Source organism: Pagrus pagrus (genome assembly GCF_965226575.1).
Source record: "Pagrus pagrus genome assembly, chromosome: 8".
NCBI lineage: Eukaryota > Metazoa > Chordata > Actinopteri > Spariformes > Sparidae > Pagrus > Pagrus pagrus.
In genome coordinates, this window is record NC_140192.1 from 1303467 (window position 1) to 1324396 (window position 20930).

At 45.0% G+C, this 20930-nt stretch overlaps 1 protein-coding gene across 3 annotated transcripts; it reads right to left on the reverse strand.

Moving 5' to 3' along the window:
* Positions 1 to 1029: 1029 nt before the first annotated feature.
* On the reverse strand, positions 1030 to 20372 carry LOC311261139 (protein mono-ADP-ribosyltransferase PARP14-like). Of its 3 annotated transcripts, none has more exons than XM_084359536.1 (23): positions 20099 to 20372; positions 17465 to 17547; positions 14705 to 14732; positions 14111 to 14167; positions 13488 to 13655; positions 12879 to 13004; positions 12679 to 12780; positions 9665 to 11846; positions 9114 to 9296; positions 8853 to 8928; positions 8453 to 8689; positions 7888 to 8109; positions 7553 to 7664; positions 7270 to 7422; positions 6630 to 6692; positions 6271 to 6456; positions 4121 to 4324; positions 3859 to 3977; positions 2922 to 3157; positions 2558 to 2829; positions 2274 to 2419; positions 1901 to 2075; positions 1030 to 1670 (listed from the first exon to the last, which is right to left on the reverse strand). In XM_084359536.1, exons 1-23 carry the CDS (start codon positions 20280 to 20282, stop codon positions 1387 to 1389), a joined length of 5598 nt encoding a protein of 1865 aa, XP_084215662.1. In that variant the 5' UTR covers positions 20283 to 20372; the 3' UTR covers positions 1030 to 1386. The 3 variants fall into 3 exon arrangements, with proteins under 3 accessions (XP_084215662.1, XP_084215663.1, XP_084215664.1); XM_084359537.1 differs by having other exon boundaries at positions 9114 to 9293; positions 20099 to 20371; XM_084359538.1 differs by having other exon boundaries at positions 7270 to 7419; positions 20099 to 20371.
* Between the last annotated feature and the right edge of the window lie 558 nt (positions 20373 to 20930).

Here is a 20930-nt window from a genome sequence, read left to right on the forward strand (position 1 = left end):
CAGTGACTGTCCGGCCACGCTGCACCTGACGGTCACGACACTGACCGACACACCTGCTCAGTGATTACCGCCCCGGCACTCTGCTGCCACCTTCTGTCCACGGGAGGGAACTACACCAAGCACACATCAGGCCGCCATGTTTACCACCGTCACCGTCTCTTTAGCATGTTAGCATGCTAACATTTGGTGGTTGGCATGAAACACAAAGTACAACTGAGGCTGAAACAAACGTCAGTAATGTTACAGGTATGATGTCATAAACCAGAGTACAGGGCGGCGGAGCGATGACGTGTTTTTGTAGGCTAACTGAAGTTAGCATCTCCCACTTCCGGGTTCCCTCCGCAAATAGCCGAGCCGATGCCCCGCCCCTTCCGGTTTCCCTCAGACTTTATTTGATAACCACCCTGTCTGTTAGTGATGCAGAGACAGCTGATGTTCTGATCCAGTTGAACTGGGTCATGAGTCACATGATGTTTGTCAGTTTGTTGTGTTAAAGTCAAACCTCATGTAGTTTTGTGTTAAAGCGCTCAGTGAACTACATCGTCTCATCAGCACCAGAACCAACACCAACATGGAGCCAACTGGGCTCAGAAAAGCTCATAAACAAGATGAACATCACAATAAATCTGCTCATACTGACAACTGCAGTTCTGGTTCTGGTTCTGGTTCAGTTCTGTGAGCTGCTGATACACAGGAGCAGCTCTACAGTGTTTCAGTGAGGAGACGACGTCACTAACGACTCTGTTGACTGTCGTCTTTATAACGACGTCACAGTCTGATGACAGACTGACAAACATCATCTGTCTCTGCATCACTACAGACAGAGCTCTGATCAATAAGCTCTGATCAATAAGCTCTGATCAATAAGTGCTTTATCGTAGGTAACCTGACTTGAAAGCTAATATTACAACAAAATAGTTCAGATATGATTTCAACTGCAAAAATGTTGTTGACATTTTGAAATAGATCCAACGTGACCCCGTTGTTGAACTCTGTCTCTACGTCACATATGACAGTAAAAGACCCACATTGTGTCACTGCCCCTTTAATAAACAATATCAGACTTTATTCCAAAGCAAAGCAGAAACAATAACAATGTGATAACTGGCAGCTGAAGGTAAATGATGACGTTTCAGACTCATGATTTTAATGTTGTGAATTTTTCAGTTGAACATTTTCTGGCTGAATTAAATCTTGAACTCTGAAAACGTTTAAGGCTTCAAGCGTTTGAAAACCAAATCAAGAAACTGTCTAAATACCTGAAAGACATGTTAATAATAATAATATATATTTTATATATTTTTTTGTAGACTGATTAAAACTTAAATGAACATAATCGAGGAACTTTTTTTGTTTAAAATCAGAAGTGTTGCATAAAAGGATCTCTCATGTAAACGTGATAAGGTATTCTGGGTACGCCTGTGTGTCGGTGAAGACGATGAACATGGATGGATTTTGCGTCCGATCAACGACGCTGTCGTACAGATCGGCAGCATTTCCGGTGTTTCTGGTGGGGGGGGTGATCATGCCTTGTCTTCCCGGGGTGAAGTCTCCAACCAGGACCCTGGCCAGGTACATGCGCTTCTGCCCGCTGGCATCAGGCTTGGCGTAGCCCTGTGCGGAGTAGGCAGGGTCCACAGCAAAGTACGAGCCGTTGCCGTACATCGCAGCTGCAGAAAACCAAAAACAGTCAGTCAGTTCAGACGTCCATCTGAAACACACTGCGTTAACCAATGAAACAGGTGGTTACTTCCTGAGGGACAGTTAGCTGCTGCTGCTGGGAGTAAACCTACATGAAGATACCCACCTAATTAATATAACTGAGACTGTGGCAGCCTCATATTTTATCCTCAGTATATAATTATTCCCATCGTTTGACAACAGTTCACTGGGTTGTTACCGTGCTGTCCTGCGTAGCTGCGGTTGAAGCCCTGTTTGTTGATGAGATCGATGGAGTTCGGGCCGGTGCCGTGGAAGAGTTGCCTTTCGTTGTTGGTGTGTTTATTCTTCACCTCCAGGTCCGTCTTCACCTGCTGGTAGCTCTTCCACAAAGATATATTCTGGACCCGTTCAATCTGCCAGCACAGTTACAACACACTCATTATTCAGGCTCCATCTTTAACAGTAACATTCATTTTTATTGTTCTAGCTGCTTTTTTTACTCTTTTATTGATGTTTCTGCTCCAGTATCTTTGCTGCTGTGGGACTCATAAAGGATCATCTCATCTTATCTTACTGCTGTGTGCGACTACTTTATTAAAAACTGAACGTACTTTGATGATGTTAACCCTGAGACCGGTCCTCCGAAGTTGTTTCTCCACATCGGTGTATTCACTGGATCCCACAGTCAGAGGAAACAGCTTGAGACGGTCGCTTTTCATGTCGTCCCAGTTGGACGGCAGCGCAGCGTCATCTGCAGCTGGAGCAACAACAGTTTGTTCAAAGGTGAGAAGGTTTGAACAACCTGCAGCTTATTTTCATCGTTTGCCGTTAAATCATCTTTCAAATCTTGTGACGCGACATAAAAACATGCCACAGACGAACTACACAAACTCACCTTTCAAGTCTTTTCTCTGCAGCTCCACCTCTTTATGCCCGTTTGCTGACACTGCTTTCTTAAACTTCACATCAGCGGTGTACGGCTGGTTGTTGATCATTATCTTCACACTCTGTTTCTTCCCCAGAGCCTCCTCCAGCTGGAGGTTGGTGTGAATGTCGAAGGACACCATCGTCCCGTCAAGCTGCTGATACTTCCATTCCACCAGTCCACTCACCAGAAAGGCTTGGTTCCTCAGGTTCTCCGACCTCTCCACCTTTTTGATGATGTCCCTGATGGTCCAGAAAAAACAGATTTGAAGGAATATGTGAACATTTGGTCCTCTGGACTGAAGCGTTGCTCCTCTATAAGGGACTCTGCTGACCTGACTTCAGACTCGGCGGTGAACACGTCTCTGGTCAGACCCTCCAGGTGGATTTTGGGCTCCTGGTCGCCCAGCCCCTTCTCCAGACGGATGCTAACGGTCAGTTTCCTCTGCAGGGCGCTCAGCTGGTCCATGTCAGCCCTGGACAGGTGACTGATGAAGGAGTCTGTGATGGTTCTCTCCGCCTGCTCGGCCACAATCAGATCCTGAATCCTCCTCTTGGCCTGACTCACAGCCTGCAGCGGTGAGGTGACGGTCAGGAGTTCAGTTACAAACAAGTTTTGCGACATGAAAGAACATTTTTATATTCCAACTGTGAACCGGTTCAAAACCCGATTCAACGGACCTTTTCTCATTAATCACTCGTTTTAACTTGAGGATCTCCTCCTGCCCACGAGGAGCTGAGCCTGCAGCTGATTTCATTATCGAAAACGATGTCCACACATTCTGATACAAGGTTTTCTGTTCTTCCCTGTTTTTCGGGTCTGGTACCGTGAAAATTGTAAAATTCTGTCCACCAGGTTTTGAGGTACACATTTTTGGTGTTTGTGGCGCCCCCTATGGTTGAGGCTGAAAATGCTTTGGCAGACCTATTCCCAAACTCAGCCTGAAGATATCTACTGAGTTACATGATGACTGAACTGATAGCTACTGAGCCCTTTGTGGGGATATCTGGACTGATGGCGGCCATGTTTTTTGACTGATTGGAGTCACTGTGATGGGCTGTGGACTTTTGAAAATTTAATTTGTGATAGCGCCACCATGTGGTTGATTTGGCTCATATTTCTAGTTTTCGGACCAAGTTTCATGTGTCTAGCTCGTTCCAGCTCGAGACAAATCATATTGAACCAACACAAAAACAACCAACACAGCACTTCAGGTTTGAGCCCTAATGAACGTGAATAAACGTGAATAAACGTGAATAAACGTGAATGACCTTGTCGTTGTCGGCACACAGCTGCAGCACTGTGGGCTCAAACTCCTCCCTCTCCAGCACCAGGGCCTCAGCGTTCAGCCGCTCCGGCCCACTTGCAGGAAATATGGAGGTTATTTTGTCTGGAACGACATCGAACACATCATTTGTTGTATGACGGACAGACAGACAGACAGACAGACAGAAAATAAATAATCCTTAACAAATGACCCACTTCCTCCTTTCTGAAGAAAAACTACAGTCAGCAGCAGCTTCACTAAAATACCTTTGATCCAGGTGAGGACGCTCTTCCCCTCCACCTCCTCGCCCTCCCTCTTCTTCATGCTCTTGTGGAACTCCTTCACCATGACCGTCTGGAAGATCAGGATCTTCACGCTGCGAACAAACTTGGCGTGCTTCTTCCTCACGAACTCCACCACCGCTCCCACCATGGCGTCCGCCACCGCCGACGGGCTGGCTCCTCCCTGACCTGACGGACAGACAAGATGAAGACGAAGATGAAGATGATGATGATGACAATGATGTGAGGGTGTGAGGATGGATGAGGAGGATCGGTAAGGTCTGTGAACCTGATGGTGTCCTGCCAGCGCCTCCTGCAGGCTGCAGCGTTCATCACAGCCCCGATATGAAACAGTTTACTGATGTTTAAACTCGTCTTTGTTTCCGTCTCATTAACAGCAAAACAGTAAATTTTATATATGAAGTCAAAACGTGATCAGAGATTCTGATCTAAATGTCTTTTTACTCGAGTACTGTGCAGTTTAGAGGTACTTTAACTTGAGTATTTAAATGTTCTGCTGTTTTAAACATCGACTTCACTACATTTCTGAGGTAAATATTATACTCGTTACTTTATTAATAATAATTTTCTGTGAATACACCTCATTGACAGGTCTCTGTGTCCGCTGGTTCTGCTGCGTATCTGCTCCGTCCCAGCTCCGGCAGTCCGGACTCTTCCGGAGCAGATACGCAGGACTTCGATTTCTGCCGGATGCCGGAGCACGACGCAGTAATTCAGCCAAATTCAGCACAGAGCAGACAGGAAGTCACACACCGAAACAACAACACAACATCCGGTTAGTTTTCAGAACAAAACACTCCGTGTTGACGCCAGCAATTCTAAAAAAAGAGACAGATCCAAGCTTCTTCTAATCCTTCGGGTGGGAACACTTCTTGTTGCTGTGTTTGTAACATACACCTATAACTGCGGTCGGGCGTGATTCTGTAATTATCATGGGAACTACTTGCTCTCGCAACTCCAGCTGTCCAGCAGTGCTGTTGTGCTATTGTTGAGGAAGCTGACTTACAGTATCTGTACGGTAACTATTTATTTTGTAACGTGAGCACAGCTAGAGGAGAGTTACTCGCTGGATTAGAAGAAAAATGAACCAAAGACGCTGCAGAGTGTCGTTTCACACAGCACAAAGAGGCGAGACCACCTGTGAATCTAAACATGTACCCGCTTACTGTGTATAATCATATGGATGCTGATATAAAGTGTTGTGACTGAGATCCCGACCCATCCAGACTTCCTGGAAAGAGACAAAGAGAGGCTTTGTGCTCTCAATGACATCATCATATAATCACCATCAGTAAACAGAGGACCCTGACCGGCTCTCACTCCTGCAGAGCGACGCTGTTTTCACTTGTTAAACCAAAGTTATGGACGTAAATTCAAATCAAGCATTCGTACGGCGCTGAACCGTACGTGACAGCAAACCTCTGCAGGAATCCAGAGTGTTCGGCTGAGAACAGGAATCCTTCCTCTGGAGCTCGAAGTGGACAGATTTAAAAACACCCAGGAGGACGTCGGGTTGTGTGAACCATCTGTTGTCTGTTGATTATTATGATTCCTGCACTGAATGAAATGTGAGATGTTTGTTCGCCATCAGGAAACGTTCTGGTGCACGGACGATTACAGAATAATCGAATGGTTGTTTCATTTGGATGATTTCTTCATTCGGCTACTTTTGTTTCTAAAGATGAGAAACCGTCAGGATGATTATGTTCGTTATGCTGCTGCTTCTGTTTGTTCTTTTCTCTGATGATGTCGTCCTGTAAGCCCGTTCGGTCTGACACAATAACATGAATCAGTCAGTGAGTATTTTTACACCGTGGTAACACGACTGTTACTTCAGTACAATATCGTTCATCCTCTGAGAAGTGTGAATGTGCTCTGTGCAGCTTCTGTCTGTTCGAATGCGGCGAGATGAGCGAATGAAGTCCGAGAAATTAAAGTCAGACAGTAAATGAAACAACACGGCTGCACAACGAATCAGTGAGATGATTAACATGAACAAATGAACAAATAAACGAGCAGGTGGAAATGTTAGAGAGAAGTCACAGACTCTGAGCCTCGTTTCACCTCCTCGAAATAAGAAATCTGTCCTAAACACAGTTTGTGTCTTCACCGACCTGTTCCCAGAGCGGGGAAGGACACGGAGCTGAACTTGTTCTCCTCGCAGACCTTCAGCACCGAGTAAACCACGTCCTTGATCTTTGCAGGATCGTTCTGGCCGATGATGTGGATGATGTTTCTGCTCGGCAGCTGGCCGGCCGACGTCAGGATCATCGGACGAGGCTGGTAACCCGGAGAGTTCACTACGGACAGGAACCAACAACACTCACACCACAGTCTGCTGCAACACGGTGATTCAGGGAGCGAAGACGTGAAGTCACTTCATTCATTCTCCCTCTCACACTTTGTGGTTGTAAAAGGAAAGTCTGCTGACGGGGCTGAACTGTGTGTGGATGAATAGATTGCAGCTACGTACCGATCTGTGAGCACTCCAGCTGAACCGCGAACCCAGCGCTGTCTAAGATCGCCTTCGACACTCCTGAGAAACGACGAACAAAAGAAGAACAGGTTGAATGAAAGATGCTGCTGCAAGTCAGAAGAGAAATCAGACTGAAACCAAAGCTTGTGTTTCCATCACTGAGTCAGCTGACGCAAAGAAACAAAACACAAAAAAACTCTTGTTTGTCTGTTTCTTTCCAATCTCGCTAAAAAATCTGCAAATCATCCGTCAGTGTTCGTATTGAATCGCTCCAGACAGCCACTGGTTTCAGTCTGCACAGACTTTTATCTTTTAATCTTCCGGCTGTGTGATAATCAGTTTTAAAGTCGAGTCTAAGTCACTTCTGCTGAAGAGCAGCAACAAGTGGCCCGATCATTTTTAATGACAGATAAATCTAATGAGTCAGTTGCTTCACGTTATTTTGTTCAAATGTCTTGAAACATTAAAATGCATTAACTCATCACATTACATTAAAACTGTGTCTTCAATTTGAACGATGACAAAAAAGCTTCTTTCTTCAGGAACGTTTTCTATTCTGACGGTCGCCTCCTCTCGACAGACTGAGGAAGATGATGAGGAAGAAACCCAGAGTTTCACTTCCAGGAGCGTTACTCACCTGTTTGAAGGGTGAAGTCCTGATTGGAGGAGTTGATGATGACATCACAGGCCTCCTTGGTGATGTCTCCAGACGACACCTCGAGGGTGAGCTGACCCATCTGCATCTGATACGCACCGAGGGTCGTGGACGACACCTGACCGAAGGTGGCTGCCACACACACACACACACACACACACACACTTGATCTTTACAAGTCTCTACTGACGAATGACTTCTGTGTGCTGTGTTTTGGTCCATGAAGACATGAAGGTGTAGATAGAAGGTTCTGGAGGCTTCTTACCTGAGTTCTGCTGCGGTTGTCTGACTGACTGAACGACTGGCTCATTAAACTCTGGTGCTTCATGTTGCATGACTCTCTGACCCGCCTGGCCGCTGAACTCTCTGGTGAAACGCTGACAAACAAGACGTTGGCAGGTTAAGTTCGTACAGGTGATTTTTCAGACTAAACGCTGCTGTGACATCATCACATTCCTACAACACCCTCAGACTCATGATGGACCTGTTCCCTTCATTCCTCACACCGTGACTCCACCGCTGACAGCTGGGCGGTGGCTTCAGGTTAATGTTGTACCTGTCAGACGAACCTCAGCTCTCATCAACAAGACGAACACTCACATCCACAGTCTGGCTGTCGCTCGGGTGAACCACGACGGCCACCTCCCTCAGATGGCGAGGAGTTCTGCTGCGGCTGTATGAGTGGATCTCCTGCAGCAGGACTCTGGACACCACGTCTCTGGGGAAGCTCAGGTTTCCTGTACCGATGGCCGGGAAGGACAGTGACGTCATCTTTCGCTGCTCAGCCTCGTCCAGACAGCATCTGATGATGGATGTTAGATCCTGACAGAACAAGTGAGAGTTAACAAGCTGCGGGTCGTCTGGGCCTCTAAGAACAGTGTTCGCTGCTAAAAACTGAAACGAGATGAGATCGTTTTTTCAAAAATGAGCCTCCTCATTGAAACATACTGAGTGAAACACACATTTTTATGCAAATGTCTTTTCTGATGACGTTTTTCTTATTTCTGGAACAGAACCAGGAAGTTCCAGTTCAGTGCAGGCGAGTATTTGATGCTGAAAACTAACATTTTCACTTTGAAGTTACTACTGTACTCAGTTAGTCCTCAAAAGGCGAAGCGGTGACAGATGATGGGTTTGCTCCCAGACTTTCAACAGACTCACTTACCGCCTCCGCCTGGCCGGCTCCGTTGTCCCAGAAAGGGCAAACAGCATGAAACACCTTCCGACACATGAGGTTGTAGCCGTCGGTGACGATGACTTTGCCGAACGGCAGCTTGGCCACCCCGGCTTCAGAGTTGACAGCTTGCTGCAGGCTCGGCCCGGCTGCCAGCAGGATGGCTTTGGAAACAGCTCCCTGGTTCAGGTTCATGGTGTCTGAGATGGTGTTGATGATGACATCCGTCTGTGGACCAACATCACAGCATCGTACAAGATCAGAACTCCAGCTGAGACGATCAGTTACTTCATTTATCATTCATACAAACATCAGTTAAAACAACGTGCGAGTTATTCACATGGAAATAAAGTGTGTGAAGGCTTCTGTTGCCATCGAGGGTCGTACTCACAGTCTGGTCCTGAATGTTTCCCCTCCAGAGAACAATCTTCAGACCCTCCGCCGTGGTCTGCTCCGCCCTCCTCGGCCTACAGCCAATCAAAGAACAGGACTGATGACATCAGAGTGATAACGATCATTCGTACGACGTCCACAGTGTTTAATGTTTTTGTGACTCCAATATTGCGGTCTTAAATACTTGTTAAGAAGACAGAAGAAGAAGAAACCGACAAAAGGAAAGAATAATAAGAAAGCGAAGAGGAAGAAGAGTTACCCTCCGTGCCCTCCAGGCCTGATGGGTCCGCTGAGGTTCTGATCTCCACTGCCACCTTCCCAACCACCCCTGGATCCAGCTCCTCCCCCCCGAGCTCCTCCTCCTCGTTGTCCTCCTCCTCCTCTTTCACCAAACCCTCGGTCCCTGGGCACCTGGTTCTGACCCTGACCGCGCTGATTTCTGCTGGGAAAATGAACGATAGAGTTAAATAAACACACAGAAACACAACTTCCTGTCTGATTCGTGAGTTAGATTCTGTTTTAAGGAAACATTGTGGTTTTAGCAGCAGTAACCGTTGGATTTGTGAGAAACACTAGCGTACGAGCTAACGTGGCTGTCAGTCCAAAAAACTAATTCTTCTGGATGGTTTGGTGACCAGATAACGGGGCTTATTAACTAACAAGATGCTGCCTGTAAACCAGACGAATCTGGAGGTGAGCTAGGCGAGCTGGATCTCATATCTGTCTGTTTAATGTAAGCTACAGTTACCAGCCAATTAGCCTGAAAACAGCAACAATCAACACAAAAATGTCATGATGCAAGAACTTTACCCTGAAGCTCCAGCGCCTCTTCCTCCGGCCGGCTGTGGTATCGTCAGAGTAGGTTCGAGGTCATTGAACTCTGTGTTGACCGCTGTGGCCAGGACTCTCACTGTGTTGTGATTATTGTCCACCAGGTGAATCTCAGTCAGCGTTTGTGGACTCCCGGGACTGTCGCAGTACTCTCGCACTGACTGAGCGATGGTGTCGGCACAGAGGTCGACAGGAAATCCAAACACACCTGAGCTGATGGCTGGCAGTGCGACGGTGGAGCAGTTGACCTTCTCTGCCTGTCTCAGACTTTCTTTAACAGCAAGCTTCAGACGCGACACTGATGTCTTCTGGTCAAAGTCAGAGAACCGTGGACCGACGGCATGTACGACGTGCTTGCAGGGCAGGTTAAATGCACGCGTGACGATGGCTTCACCTGGGCGAAGGTTTCTGTTCCTGGAAACGTAGTCATTGCTGGCTTTCTGCAGCTCCGGTCCTGCAGCCTTGAGCAGCGCCAACGCCAGCCCACCAATGTGCTGCAATTCCTCATTAGCTGCGTTGACCACTGCATCAACGCTAAATCTACAGATATCTGCCTTGCTGACTGAAACCAGAACGCCACTGGCGGTCCGCACTTTGCAATAACAAGAACCATCTTCTCCCTCATAGTTCTCTTCCTCCTCTTCCGGTTGGTTGTCTGGACGAAGAATCACCACACAGCTCAGCTCCGACATCATTGTAGACAGAACCATGCGTCCTGCAGACAGGAAGTACTTCTTGGCTCCGGGTTTGTCCACGGTGAAGTTGTCGGTGGAGAGAGCACCAGTCATCTCCAAAAAACAGGATTTGGCTTTCTGGACATGAACACGAGCCCCAGCGATGATGATTTTTGGCCTCTCTTCATCAAAATGGACTTTCACATCATTGGCTTTGGCGATACTGGTCCAATCTTGTCCTTTTTTCTTGTCAATAAACTGAACAACAGCACCGGACTTGACACGAATGGTTTCTTGAACTTGTGAGTAGTTGACAATGAACTCCCTCAGACTGGAGCTGATCTCCTTCACTGGAGTCACGAAGCCGGCCACCGTTATTTTGTTTCTTCTGTCTGGGTGGATCTGGATGGTGACGGTTTTCTTCTTTGAGCTGTTGTAGGTGTCTAACAGCTGTTGGTTCAGGCTCATCCAGTTGTGACGTTTCAGAACTTCCTGGTCTTCTACATCTAGAGTCTGCAGGGACAAAACTTGCGTCATCTTACTCTCTGCGTCAGCGAGGACCCTGTCAGAACTGCCCAACAACATAACCCCTTTGTCCTCGATGCTGTAGATGGCGGTGATGCCTTGGGATGTAAACAGGTCCTGAGACATGTCCATAGGATCCACTGTCTTCAGAAAGTCTAAAAGACCAGGAGGAACATCAACCCGTTTTTTACTCATACCCACTTTCTTTTCCAGGATCCACGACTTGGTCTGGTAAACCTCTGCAGGGAGTCCTGTGATGGTGATCATCTGGGTGCCTGCATCGTAGGACAGGCTCATGTCGGGGGAGATGTCTTGTGCAGCTTTCTTCAGCCCTTCCTGCTTCAGGATGTAGAACATTGCAGGTGGCAAAGCCATTCCCTCAGAGACCGCATCTGTTTGCCGTTTAATCTGAATTATGGCTTTACGAACGATGTCCTCCACAGGAGCCCTGAGTTGTTTCATGTCGTCAGCTTGGCCAGCCACGGTCAAAGTGTCCCTGGATGCATCCATCACCAGGACGGCATCGTCCTTGACGACTGAGCGGACGTCTTTCTCTGCAGCTTTCCACGCAGCTGCGTTCACCTCACATTCAAAGGCCGTGTACTGAGACATCTGCTGACGGAAAGCGTCCAGGGTGGTGCTCATCCACCTGCTCACCCGTTCTGCTGTCAGACCTTTCTGCCTCAAAAAACCCGGGAGAGGGCTGAGTTTCACCTCGTTGTTATTCAAGTCCACGCTGCAGAAGTACGGACACATCTGATCGTTAATGTTCTGGAAGAGATTCTTCATCTGGAGGAACTTCCAGACGACATGGTGAACTTTCTCTGTGAAAGGCTCCGGCATCTTCCATGCTGGTCGTTCTCTGCCGTACAAGGCGCTGCCCAGGGACTCGTGGTACGGATACACTTTGACAGGGATGGATCCCATCACGTAGTCTCGTTTTGTGCAAATGTTTTCCACAACTGCAGCAACACAGGACATAAACAAGAAAGCTCTGGTAAGTGGTTCTTCTATTTATAGCTACAAGGTTTCATAAACATTTGTCATCCTGGTCAGTGGGCACACTATATGGCCAAAAGTATGTGGACAACATTGTTCTTTCACTTGCTTTTGGTGGGAGTCTGTTTTTCCTGAGTAGTTTCAGAGTAATGATTGTTAACGCTACAGAATGCAGAGATATTTTAAACCACAGCTTTCTTCCAGCTTTGCATCACCAGTTTGTGCTCGTCATGTTGGAACAAGAGAGAGACAAACACAGAGTTTTCTCAGTTTGTTGTGGATGAACTTGACTGGTCTGCACAGAAATCCTGACCTGGACCCCATCAAACACCTTTGGGATGATGAGCCTCAAAAATACAAGCACTGGCTGAATGGGAGCAAATCTCTGCACCCAGGATCTGAATCAGGTGGAAAGCCTGACGGAAGAAGATAGAAAACTAAAAATCAAACCAAAACAATCCCCGCCCGTCCCCTCAGGCCTCCCTCCAGAGTCCTTCCACCAGAACACATGAACAGCAGGGAGATGTGTTAGCGGCTCGCTCGCCCCCCCTATAATTTGTTTTGATTTGACAGGTGGCCAGTTCTCACATACTGAACCTTTAATGCTCATCGATTAAGAACACATGAAATCCAATATGTTCAGTTGTCCAAATACTTTTGGCCACATCGTGTACTTCTTATTGTTTGGTCAACAACATGTCTCTGAGTCGAGTCCTGCTTCATGACACTTCTACACTTTTGTTTTACACAGTAAGGCAACAGAGTCAAACATCAGTAGACACAAAAATAAAAAACCTTTGGGGTGTTTGAAAGTGACAATGGCAGCCTGTTCTTCTGGGATCATCATGATTCTGTCCGGCAAGGCCCAGTTCTTCTCAAAATACAGCTCCAACATGTCTGGAAAGGAAACAGAAATAATAAGACAGAAGTTTTCAGACGGCTCAGATGGAGCTCAGGATTACAACAGACCAGCAGGGATTGAACAGTGTGTGGACCTTTGACCACAGTCGGAGGAAGACTCTCCACTCGGACGCTCTCTGCTGCCTCCAGTGGTCGGGCGGTCAGTCCCTGTTTCTGCAGCTTCTGGCTGGACTGACCCACAGTGAGGAACTTCTCCACATCTGTAAGAATAATAATAATAATATTCAAGATTATTCCTTTAAGACTGAAAGTACAAAGACGCTGCGATTACATAAAACTACAAATACAAATAATCAAATTCTAATCTAATTGTTTTTACATTGTTCTGCACCTCATCTGTTCACTGCACCTTATATATTGTATTTTATTTTATTTTGCACTACAATTAATACTGCATTGTCTCTGTGTGTAATGCTGCTGCTACACTTTAAATTCAGCTTGGGATCAATAAAGTGTATCTATTCTATTCTATAATCAAAATAGTTTTGAAGGATTTTGGGTGAAATATCCCTTTAAATCCTGAAGTTAAAGATGAGCTGGATGTTTTGACGTCATGATGTCATTTTTAAAAATGGCTCTGCTTGTTTGAGACCGGTCTATCTGGGATCTGGTCTTGAAGCGCAGGTCTGGACCAGCAGGTCTTCACTGCAGCCATGTGGATCAGTGTTTTTGTGTTTTCTTACCTGCAGCGTTGTTGAAGGTGATCACGGCTCTGTTGCTCTCCCAGATGATCTCCAGACTGAAGCAGTTGTCGTCCAGACCCGAGATGTTCTCCACCAGCATGACCAGCAGATCTCTGGACTTTTCGTCCGCGACGTTCTCCAGAACCACAGCGACGCTCTGAACGGACTCTGAGAGGAGACAAATCAAAACCTGCTTCACCTTCATGACGTCATTATTTTCATCTGGGATTTGATCTGTTTCTGTTGTGAATGTGACAAACTGGACAAAAGTCAATAATACTAATGTTATGGATTAAGTAAAGTTAGTAAACTGTGATTCAAATATTAAAAGCAGGTTTTTATAGAGTACAAAAAACTCAAGTAAATATGTTTATTATTACTGTTATAACTCGACACTGCCTTATGTTTAATAGAGCCACATTAATAACAATAACTTTATTTGTATCTTTTCAAGCTGAATTCAGCCAAATGTTTAAAAAAAACAGTGAAAAAATAATCAATAAGAAGTTTAAACAAAACTCGTCAACAGAATTTTTATCAGAAAACTGAAATAAAGCGTTTACAAAACAAAAACAAAATGTTTCTTGTCTCATCTTCTTTTTTCACAGAGTTTATGTTTTTACCGTCTTTGTTCTCAGAAACATTTCCAGCTTCAGCGTTTGACTTCGGAGTCTGTGAATCTGTCGACCAATCAAAGAATCAATCAGCTTCGTCCCGTTGAGATTAATTATCTGCACGCATGAACTCAATGAAACACGACAGAAAGCTCAGAGAAGCACAAATAAAACATCAGTGTGATTATAATAATATTAACAAACGCAGAGCAAACAATTATATTTAATTATTACTGAAAGATTTCCTTGTAAAGAGGCAAAATATTTACAAATGACGTAAAACAAGTCATTGAACATTAACTCGTAAAACACGTTCAATAAAAACAAGACACACGTCCTGCTGCCACAAATACTCACTACAAAACACCAAATGTGGATCCCTCCGCCACTGAAAATAGTCCCCAACACTACTTCCTCCTGTTTGTTTGATTAAACCTGCAGGTAGCAGCTGTTTGACGAAACTACTCAAACTATGTGTTTGTATTTTTAAATGAAGTCTTCAGAAGGAACCAATGAGCTCTGAGCTGACGGCCTCAGACAGGAAGTCGTTAGAAAACGATAACTGTGACATAAAAGCTGCAAACAGAGAAGAAGCAGTTTTACCTGAGACGTCATCGTTGTTCGCCGGACGCTGAGGAGAGACGACAACACAAACAATGTCTGAACATCTGTTTCACAGCCTGGACAGGTCAGAAATGTACAGATTGTTCTGTGTTATTACTATTATCATTATCATTATTATCATTATTATTATTATTATTATTATTACTATTACTATTATTGTGGGTCTCAGTATGTGACAGCACATAACGAACATTTAAAAGATGAAACAAACAAATAAAAAACAATAAAATATAATTTATATACTTAAAACCACATACAAACAATATTATTTACAATAAACACATCTACAGCGTTTACGTAATGCTTCATTAGTAAGAGGTACATTTAGTTCATTAAACTTCAGTTTGTAGTTATTTCACTGTTAACAAACACAAATGGTTTATAAATTATCTATTAATTATCAGTTACAACTTTACAATTAACAATTGCTTAATAATTGGTTTGCAAAGCGTTTAATTGTTTGTTAAATAACTTTTAACGTTTAATTAGCATTCTATGATTTATTATTATCATTGTGTTATAAAAATGTTACCAAAACCTATTTTATAGGTTTTATTAAGAAATGTAAATCTCCTCTTTTTTATATTTTCAACATGTTATTATAAATAAATGTGTTGTGTGACGATTCACAGATTTAGGGTTAGGGTAATATTGCGTTTATGTCGTCAATATGAAAACTTTTGGTTTTAAAGAACACGACGCCCGAGGTGATTTATATTTATTACGTTTCCAGCTAAGTTTACTGTTTCAGCTCTCTGATGTCATTCAGACAATAAAGTTTATCATTAAACTGTAAAATATGCTTGTCACCAGTGTTTGATGACCTCATTTGAGGGATCATCGCAGAAAATGGGTTTATAATCGGCCGATATATTGATATCTGAATCTTTTACTCCCTAATGTCTGTATGTAACTGCACAGTGGGGCTCTAACATACAGCAGAAAACACAGGAGTGGCCCTTTAATTTCATCCACGACAAATAAAAGCGTGCTGCTGTTGGATCGAAGCTGTGGCGACCCTGAGAACGAACTCACAACAGTTGGTTTCTTCACTAAATGAACCTCAGGCTGATATCTGTTAAAGCACCAGCCCGACCCGACCCGACCCGACAGGACCGTTTTACAGCCGCTCTGTGTGTAAATGTTTAACTTCACAGTTTCAGCGGTGAGTCTTTATCAGCTCCATGTTTCGCCCTTTTTTTCAACTGATTTTTCGATTATAACCTCTGAGACTAGTTTCGTGAGAAGTCCTGGATGTGGCGTGTTATCGTCCGACTGCTGGGTCACCTTCAGCGACTCCAGACGACCTTTAACTGAACTTTATTTGACTTTTTCTAAAGTTTTCAAACATATTAAATCTGTCAGGCTGAACGTCGCGGGGGTGTTTCTGAAATGACGCACAAGACGTCTAAAATACTTTGACCTGATGAGTCAGTTTCACTCGTCATAAAGCTTCAACAGCTGCAGCGTGATAACTGTGAGTCAGTGAGTTTTAACATGAACGTACCGTCTCTAACACATTAACTTTGGATGATCACTGATCTGTTTACAGCAGCTGCTGTTCCAGTCAGTCAGGTTATTAGTGAAACACACCCTGTCACACTGCAGAGTCCAACACACACCACCAACAACGACAACAACAGAGGAAGAGGAGTGTTAAAGTCCAACTTCCTGCTGCCGTCACACATCCAGGAGTGTTTACGAGTCGATCACAGAAGAAGAAACCTTCAGACCAGCAACACAATCAGGGACGAGCTGCTGGAGTGGAGGACCGGACTGCACCAACGTTTATTCTGCACTTCTCCATACCATTTATTATTATTAGGGCCCGAGCAGGAAACCTGCAAGGACCCTATTGTTTTTGTAGTGATCATTTTTTGTCCCAAACAATCGCATTTTTCACTGCCTGAACAGGTTTTACCGATCCGTCACTAGGTGGCGCTCTGGTGCCAGTTTCATTAGGGCCCCAGCAGGTAACCTGCGATGTCCCTGTTGTTTCTGTAGTGAGCAGCATTTTTCACGGCCTGAACATGGATGAAAACACCATTTTATTTGACAAACACATTAGGCCTGGACAAAAATGTTATAATCTATGCTCGTCCTGAACGTCCATCACTAGGTGGCGCTATAATCAAGGAAAGTGCGTTTTGGCTTATAACTCCCATATACTTTGTCGCACATTCAAAAAACATATATCCACGCGTTCCCTGAACTCTGTTGAATCTCGTGATGTAGGCCACGCTAATTTGCAGCCTGGGTTTTTTTTCCGCAAATTCGCTAAATTCTGACAAAAGCTTATTAAAAGAATTTTGATATTCCAAAGAATACTCAAGTTTCCAGGTCATGTGATCAATTGACTCAAAATCATGTTGGGATCATGTAACTACACTGGCTGCATTAGATACGCCTCTTGTTTTTACGTTTTACGTCTTTTAATATTTCATATATTTTTTTAAAGGGCTAAAACAAACCAGAGTCCGGCCGACACGTCGCTGGATGATATTATCGGCCTCTCACAGTTGTCGACATCAGCCGATATGAAAACTCTATTGAGAAAACGATGTCCGGGCTGATGGTCGGTCATTAAATAGCAGCGTGGTCTCAGTCTGTCAGACAGCTGCTGCGCAGCGACACGATTAAAAAACTGGTTCTGCTCGTTTAGAACTGAATAAATAAATAAATAACAGAAGAAGTCTGAAGTTTAAGAAGTTAATAAAACAACACGTCGTCTGTACTCACTGATCCAGGAGCCAGACGTAACTGGATCGTCTGATTGTCCACGATGATCTCATGGTTTGCTCTGGCGAGGACTCGCTGTCTCACTGGAAGAACCAGAAACACTCGTCATCACCAGAACAGAACTGTTCTACTGAACTTAAAGGAACATGTTTATCATCTTTCTATCATCTTCTGCTCCTCCGACGGTCCATTTCCAGAGTGGTCATGTGCGTAGAGTCCGAATGTGGGAGGAGTCGCACGGACAGCGACGCATTTTATAACTCAGAGCGCTTAAAGGGGCAGTACGTAGCTGTGGGGAGGAAATTCAAACTCTTTTATTCTATTAATGAGTAATAATATAAACTGTGTCCATCAGAGAATAAACCAGCTGCTCTCAGAGGAAAATAAGGTCCCAGAACAGTGCTTGAAGCTAGAAAGGTGGCAGGGTCCGCCACATAATATAAACAGTATAAACTGTGTTGTCCTTTAAGGTCAGTTTGTTTAAAATCAACCAATGAGGATCATCTTCTGCTCATTAACATTTATTCTACTAAACTAGTGACTGCTCCATTAATCTACAGACTGCTCCTTTAAACTACAGACTGCTCCTTTAATCTACAGACTGCTCCTTTAAACTACACATGATCAGCTGTTTGTGGTGTTTGAGACATGCTCCTGCTGCCTCACACACTGACAGATGTGGATCAGATCCTGGGCTGTTTGACTTCCTCCTTGTTTCTGTATTTCTGCCTCTTCACTCTGATCTTCTCGGCTCTACTGCTCATTATCTTGTGTGTCCTCGTCCGGGTCTCAGAGGTGGAGACGAGGTGGAGACGAGGTGGAGAGGCTCGTCCTGCTCAGTCGTCTCCTGGATCCACACACTTCACATATATCATGATTTGTATGAGATGCTCTGTCACTGCAGCCTGTGAACGTGGTTGTGTTGTCTGTCCTGTACATGTGACGTCCACTTCCTGTCTGTCCTCAGAGGCTCCTCCTCTGAGCTGGGTTTCCTCTCTGGACTCAGGCTGTGAGGTCACAGGGTGTCCTACAGGCCGTGAAGCCCACCGAGCAGATGTGAGTGGGATTATCAGGCTGTATGAAGTCAAACTGATTAGATCTGATGGACATCTAACACCTGAGGGGACAGATCAGCTGCTGTGACTCATCATCACCTGAGCGAGGAGGAGCAGTCAGAGGCGAGGTGCATGCTGGGAGTGTTTACCATTAGGCTCGTTCGAGATGAGCCAGGCCTGCGCAGAATCGATCACCGACGACCACCGTACAATGCATGCCGGTTAGATTTGTGTCCGACTTGATCCCGACTTGCTCTGACGTCATTGACGCGCCTGCAACGATAACCTCGCGAGATCAAGGCGGCCGCAGTCTTTAGAGCCAGGCGCCTGCAAGACCTCAGGGCATGATGGGAAACGCCTGGCTGTCGCCTGATCAAAGAGCTGATTGGCTCTTAGTTAGGACTACAAACTCTTAGTTAGGACTACAAACTCTTAGTTAGGACTACAAACTCTTAGTTAGGACTACGTTCAGTCGACAATCCTTATTTTCTGTGTATTGGTTATATTTAATGTTAGATTATATGAATCTCATGTGCAATGAAGGTTTAATCTGTTAACAGACATATTTTGTGTGGTTGATATACTGTATATAATTACACATATAAATACATCAATGAATAAAGATTATAAGAAACCTTTGCTGCTTGTCCTCCCCATGTGTAGCCTATATATGTACAGTAGCTGTGAGAACGTTTGGACTGTTAATTCAGTAGTTCAGTTTCTTAAATTTAGGGATTGTATGATTCATAAATGACAGTGTCTTTATATAAATCTACTTTGTAGGCAATTCTTGTTCAATAAATTACTTCCAAGGGCTGAAATCTGCCCAGTCGCTCTGACTCTCACCTCAGTCATAACAGTGGCATCGTTAAACAAATAAAAAGTTATGATTGACAAATTTAGACCACGGTGAAAAGAAGTTATCATTTTAGAAAAATCCACTTTGTATGACCTCAAAGTTTGTATTTCTATTTGTTACATTTGTGAGATTGAATATTAAAAATCACACCACATCCCATCTGCCCATTAAGAGGATTAACACAGTGTAATTAATGTGCAAAGTGGAAAAGTAGGGGGATCTCTTCTGCTTCAGTTTCATCAGCGACCAAGAACGCATGCGCAGTTTCTTCAGCCATAGCTCTCTGAACGTGTTGTGCAGACTGCAGGTAGCTACAGGTGGATCTGACAGGATGGAAATGTTTCTGTGACTTCCTGTATTTTCTCTGACGGCGGCTGGAAACTGTCCGACTGGACTGCAGCTTGTTGTCAGCGCCCCCTGCTGCTGCCGCCTGGTCCCGTCCACCTTCCAGGCGAGGCGTTCATCTCCAACGAGCCCATGAACCACCTTGTGACGTTTCACAGTTTCATCAGAGAAATCCACAGACATTTAATCATTTACTTAGTTTAACACAAAACAAAAGGAAGCGTCGAGTGTTTGAGTTGATTTCGTCTCGTTATCGATTAAAGTTTGATCAGTTCGATCAGCTGGTTGTTGGACCTCGGGGTCGTGTTGGACCTCGGTTCCGTGTCGTGTGCCGGCCTGTTTGAACATGAACCGTGGTGTCGCAGCGGGACTCACCCTCCTCGGAGCTGAAGTACACGGCGGCCCTCGGGGCTCCGTCCTCCGCCTCCACCCGACAGTCTCCTCCGCTCGACTTCTTCTTGCTGCCGAAGTAAAGCTGCAGTTTCTTCTGGACGGTTTTGGTCTGAGCCGGACTCCAGAACCCGTCCACGGCCACAGGCTCACACTCGTCCGCCTCCATCGTGTCTCGCCGACAGACTGAGCCTCGGCGGCGGCGGCGCCTCTTCGGCTTCAGCTGCTTTCACTTTCGTTTCTTCGCTCCAGGACGCAGAAATGGAAACGAGCCGCCAGCAGCTGAGTCACTGAGGCCCGCAGTGTATTAATAACACACAAACACACAACAACACGCGGGATAAACAATAATAAACATGCTGCAATGTTAGAAAACTGCAGCATGCGTCCACTTTATGAGACACACGTCAACACAGACTGGAGTTACACTGACAGCAGCAGTGAACACGTTAATCTCCTTTAAATTAAACCACAAAAATAATGAAAATCAAAGACAAGTTTATTTGTGCAGATCCTCAAAGTGCTTTACAGGAACAAGACATCAAACAAGACATCAAACAACATTTAAACAAGTTAAACTAAAATATAAAAGTTTAAAAGAGTCAAGACCAGAAGATAAAGTCACGGTGCGTTCAGGGACAGTCTGTGAAGCAGGAGGTCTTCAGCTCTGAGTTAAACAGCTGAGAGCTGAGCAGACCTGCAGGTTTCTGGGAGTCCAGGGACCGAGAGCAGACCTGAACCGGACGGCCTCAGAGGTTCTGGATGGATCAGAACATGGCAGCAGATCAGAAATGTGTTTACAAAGAGCCACTTCCGC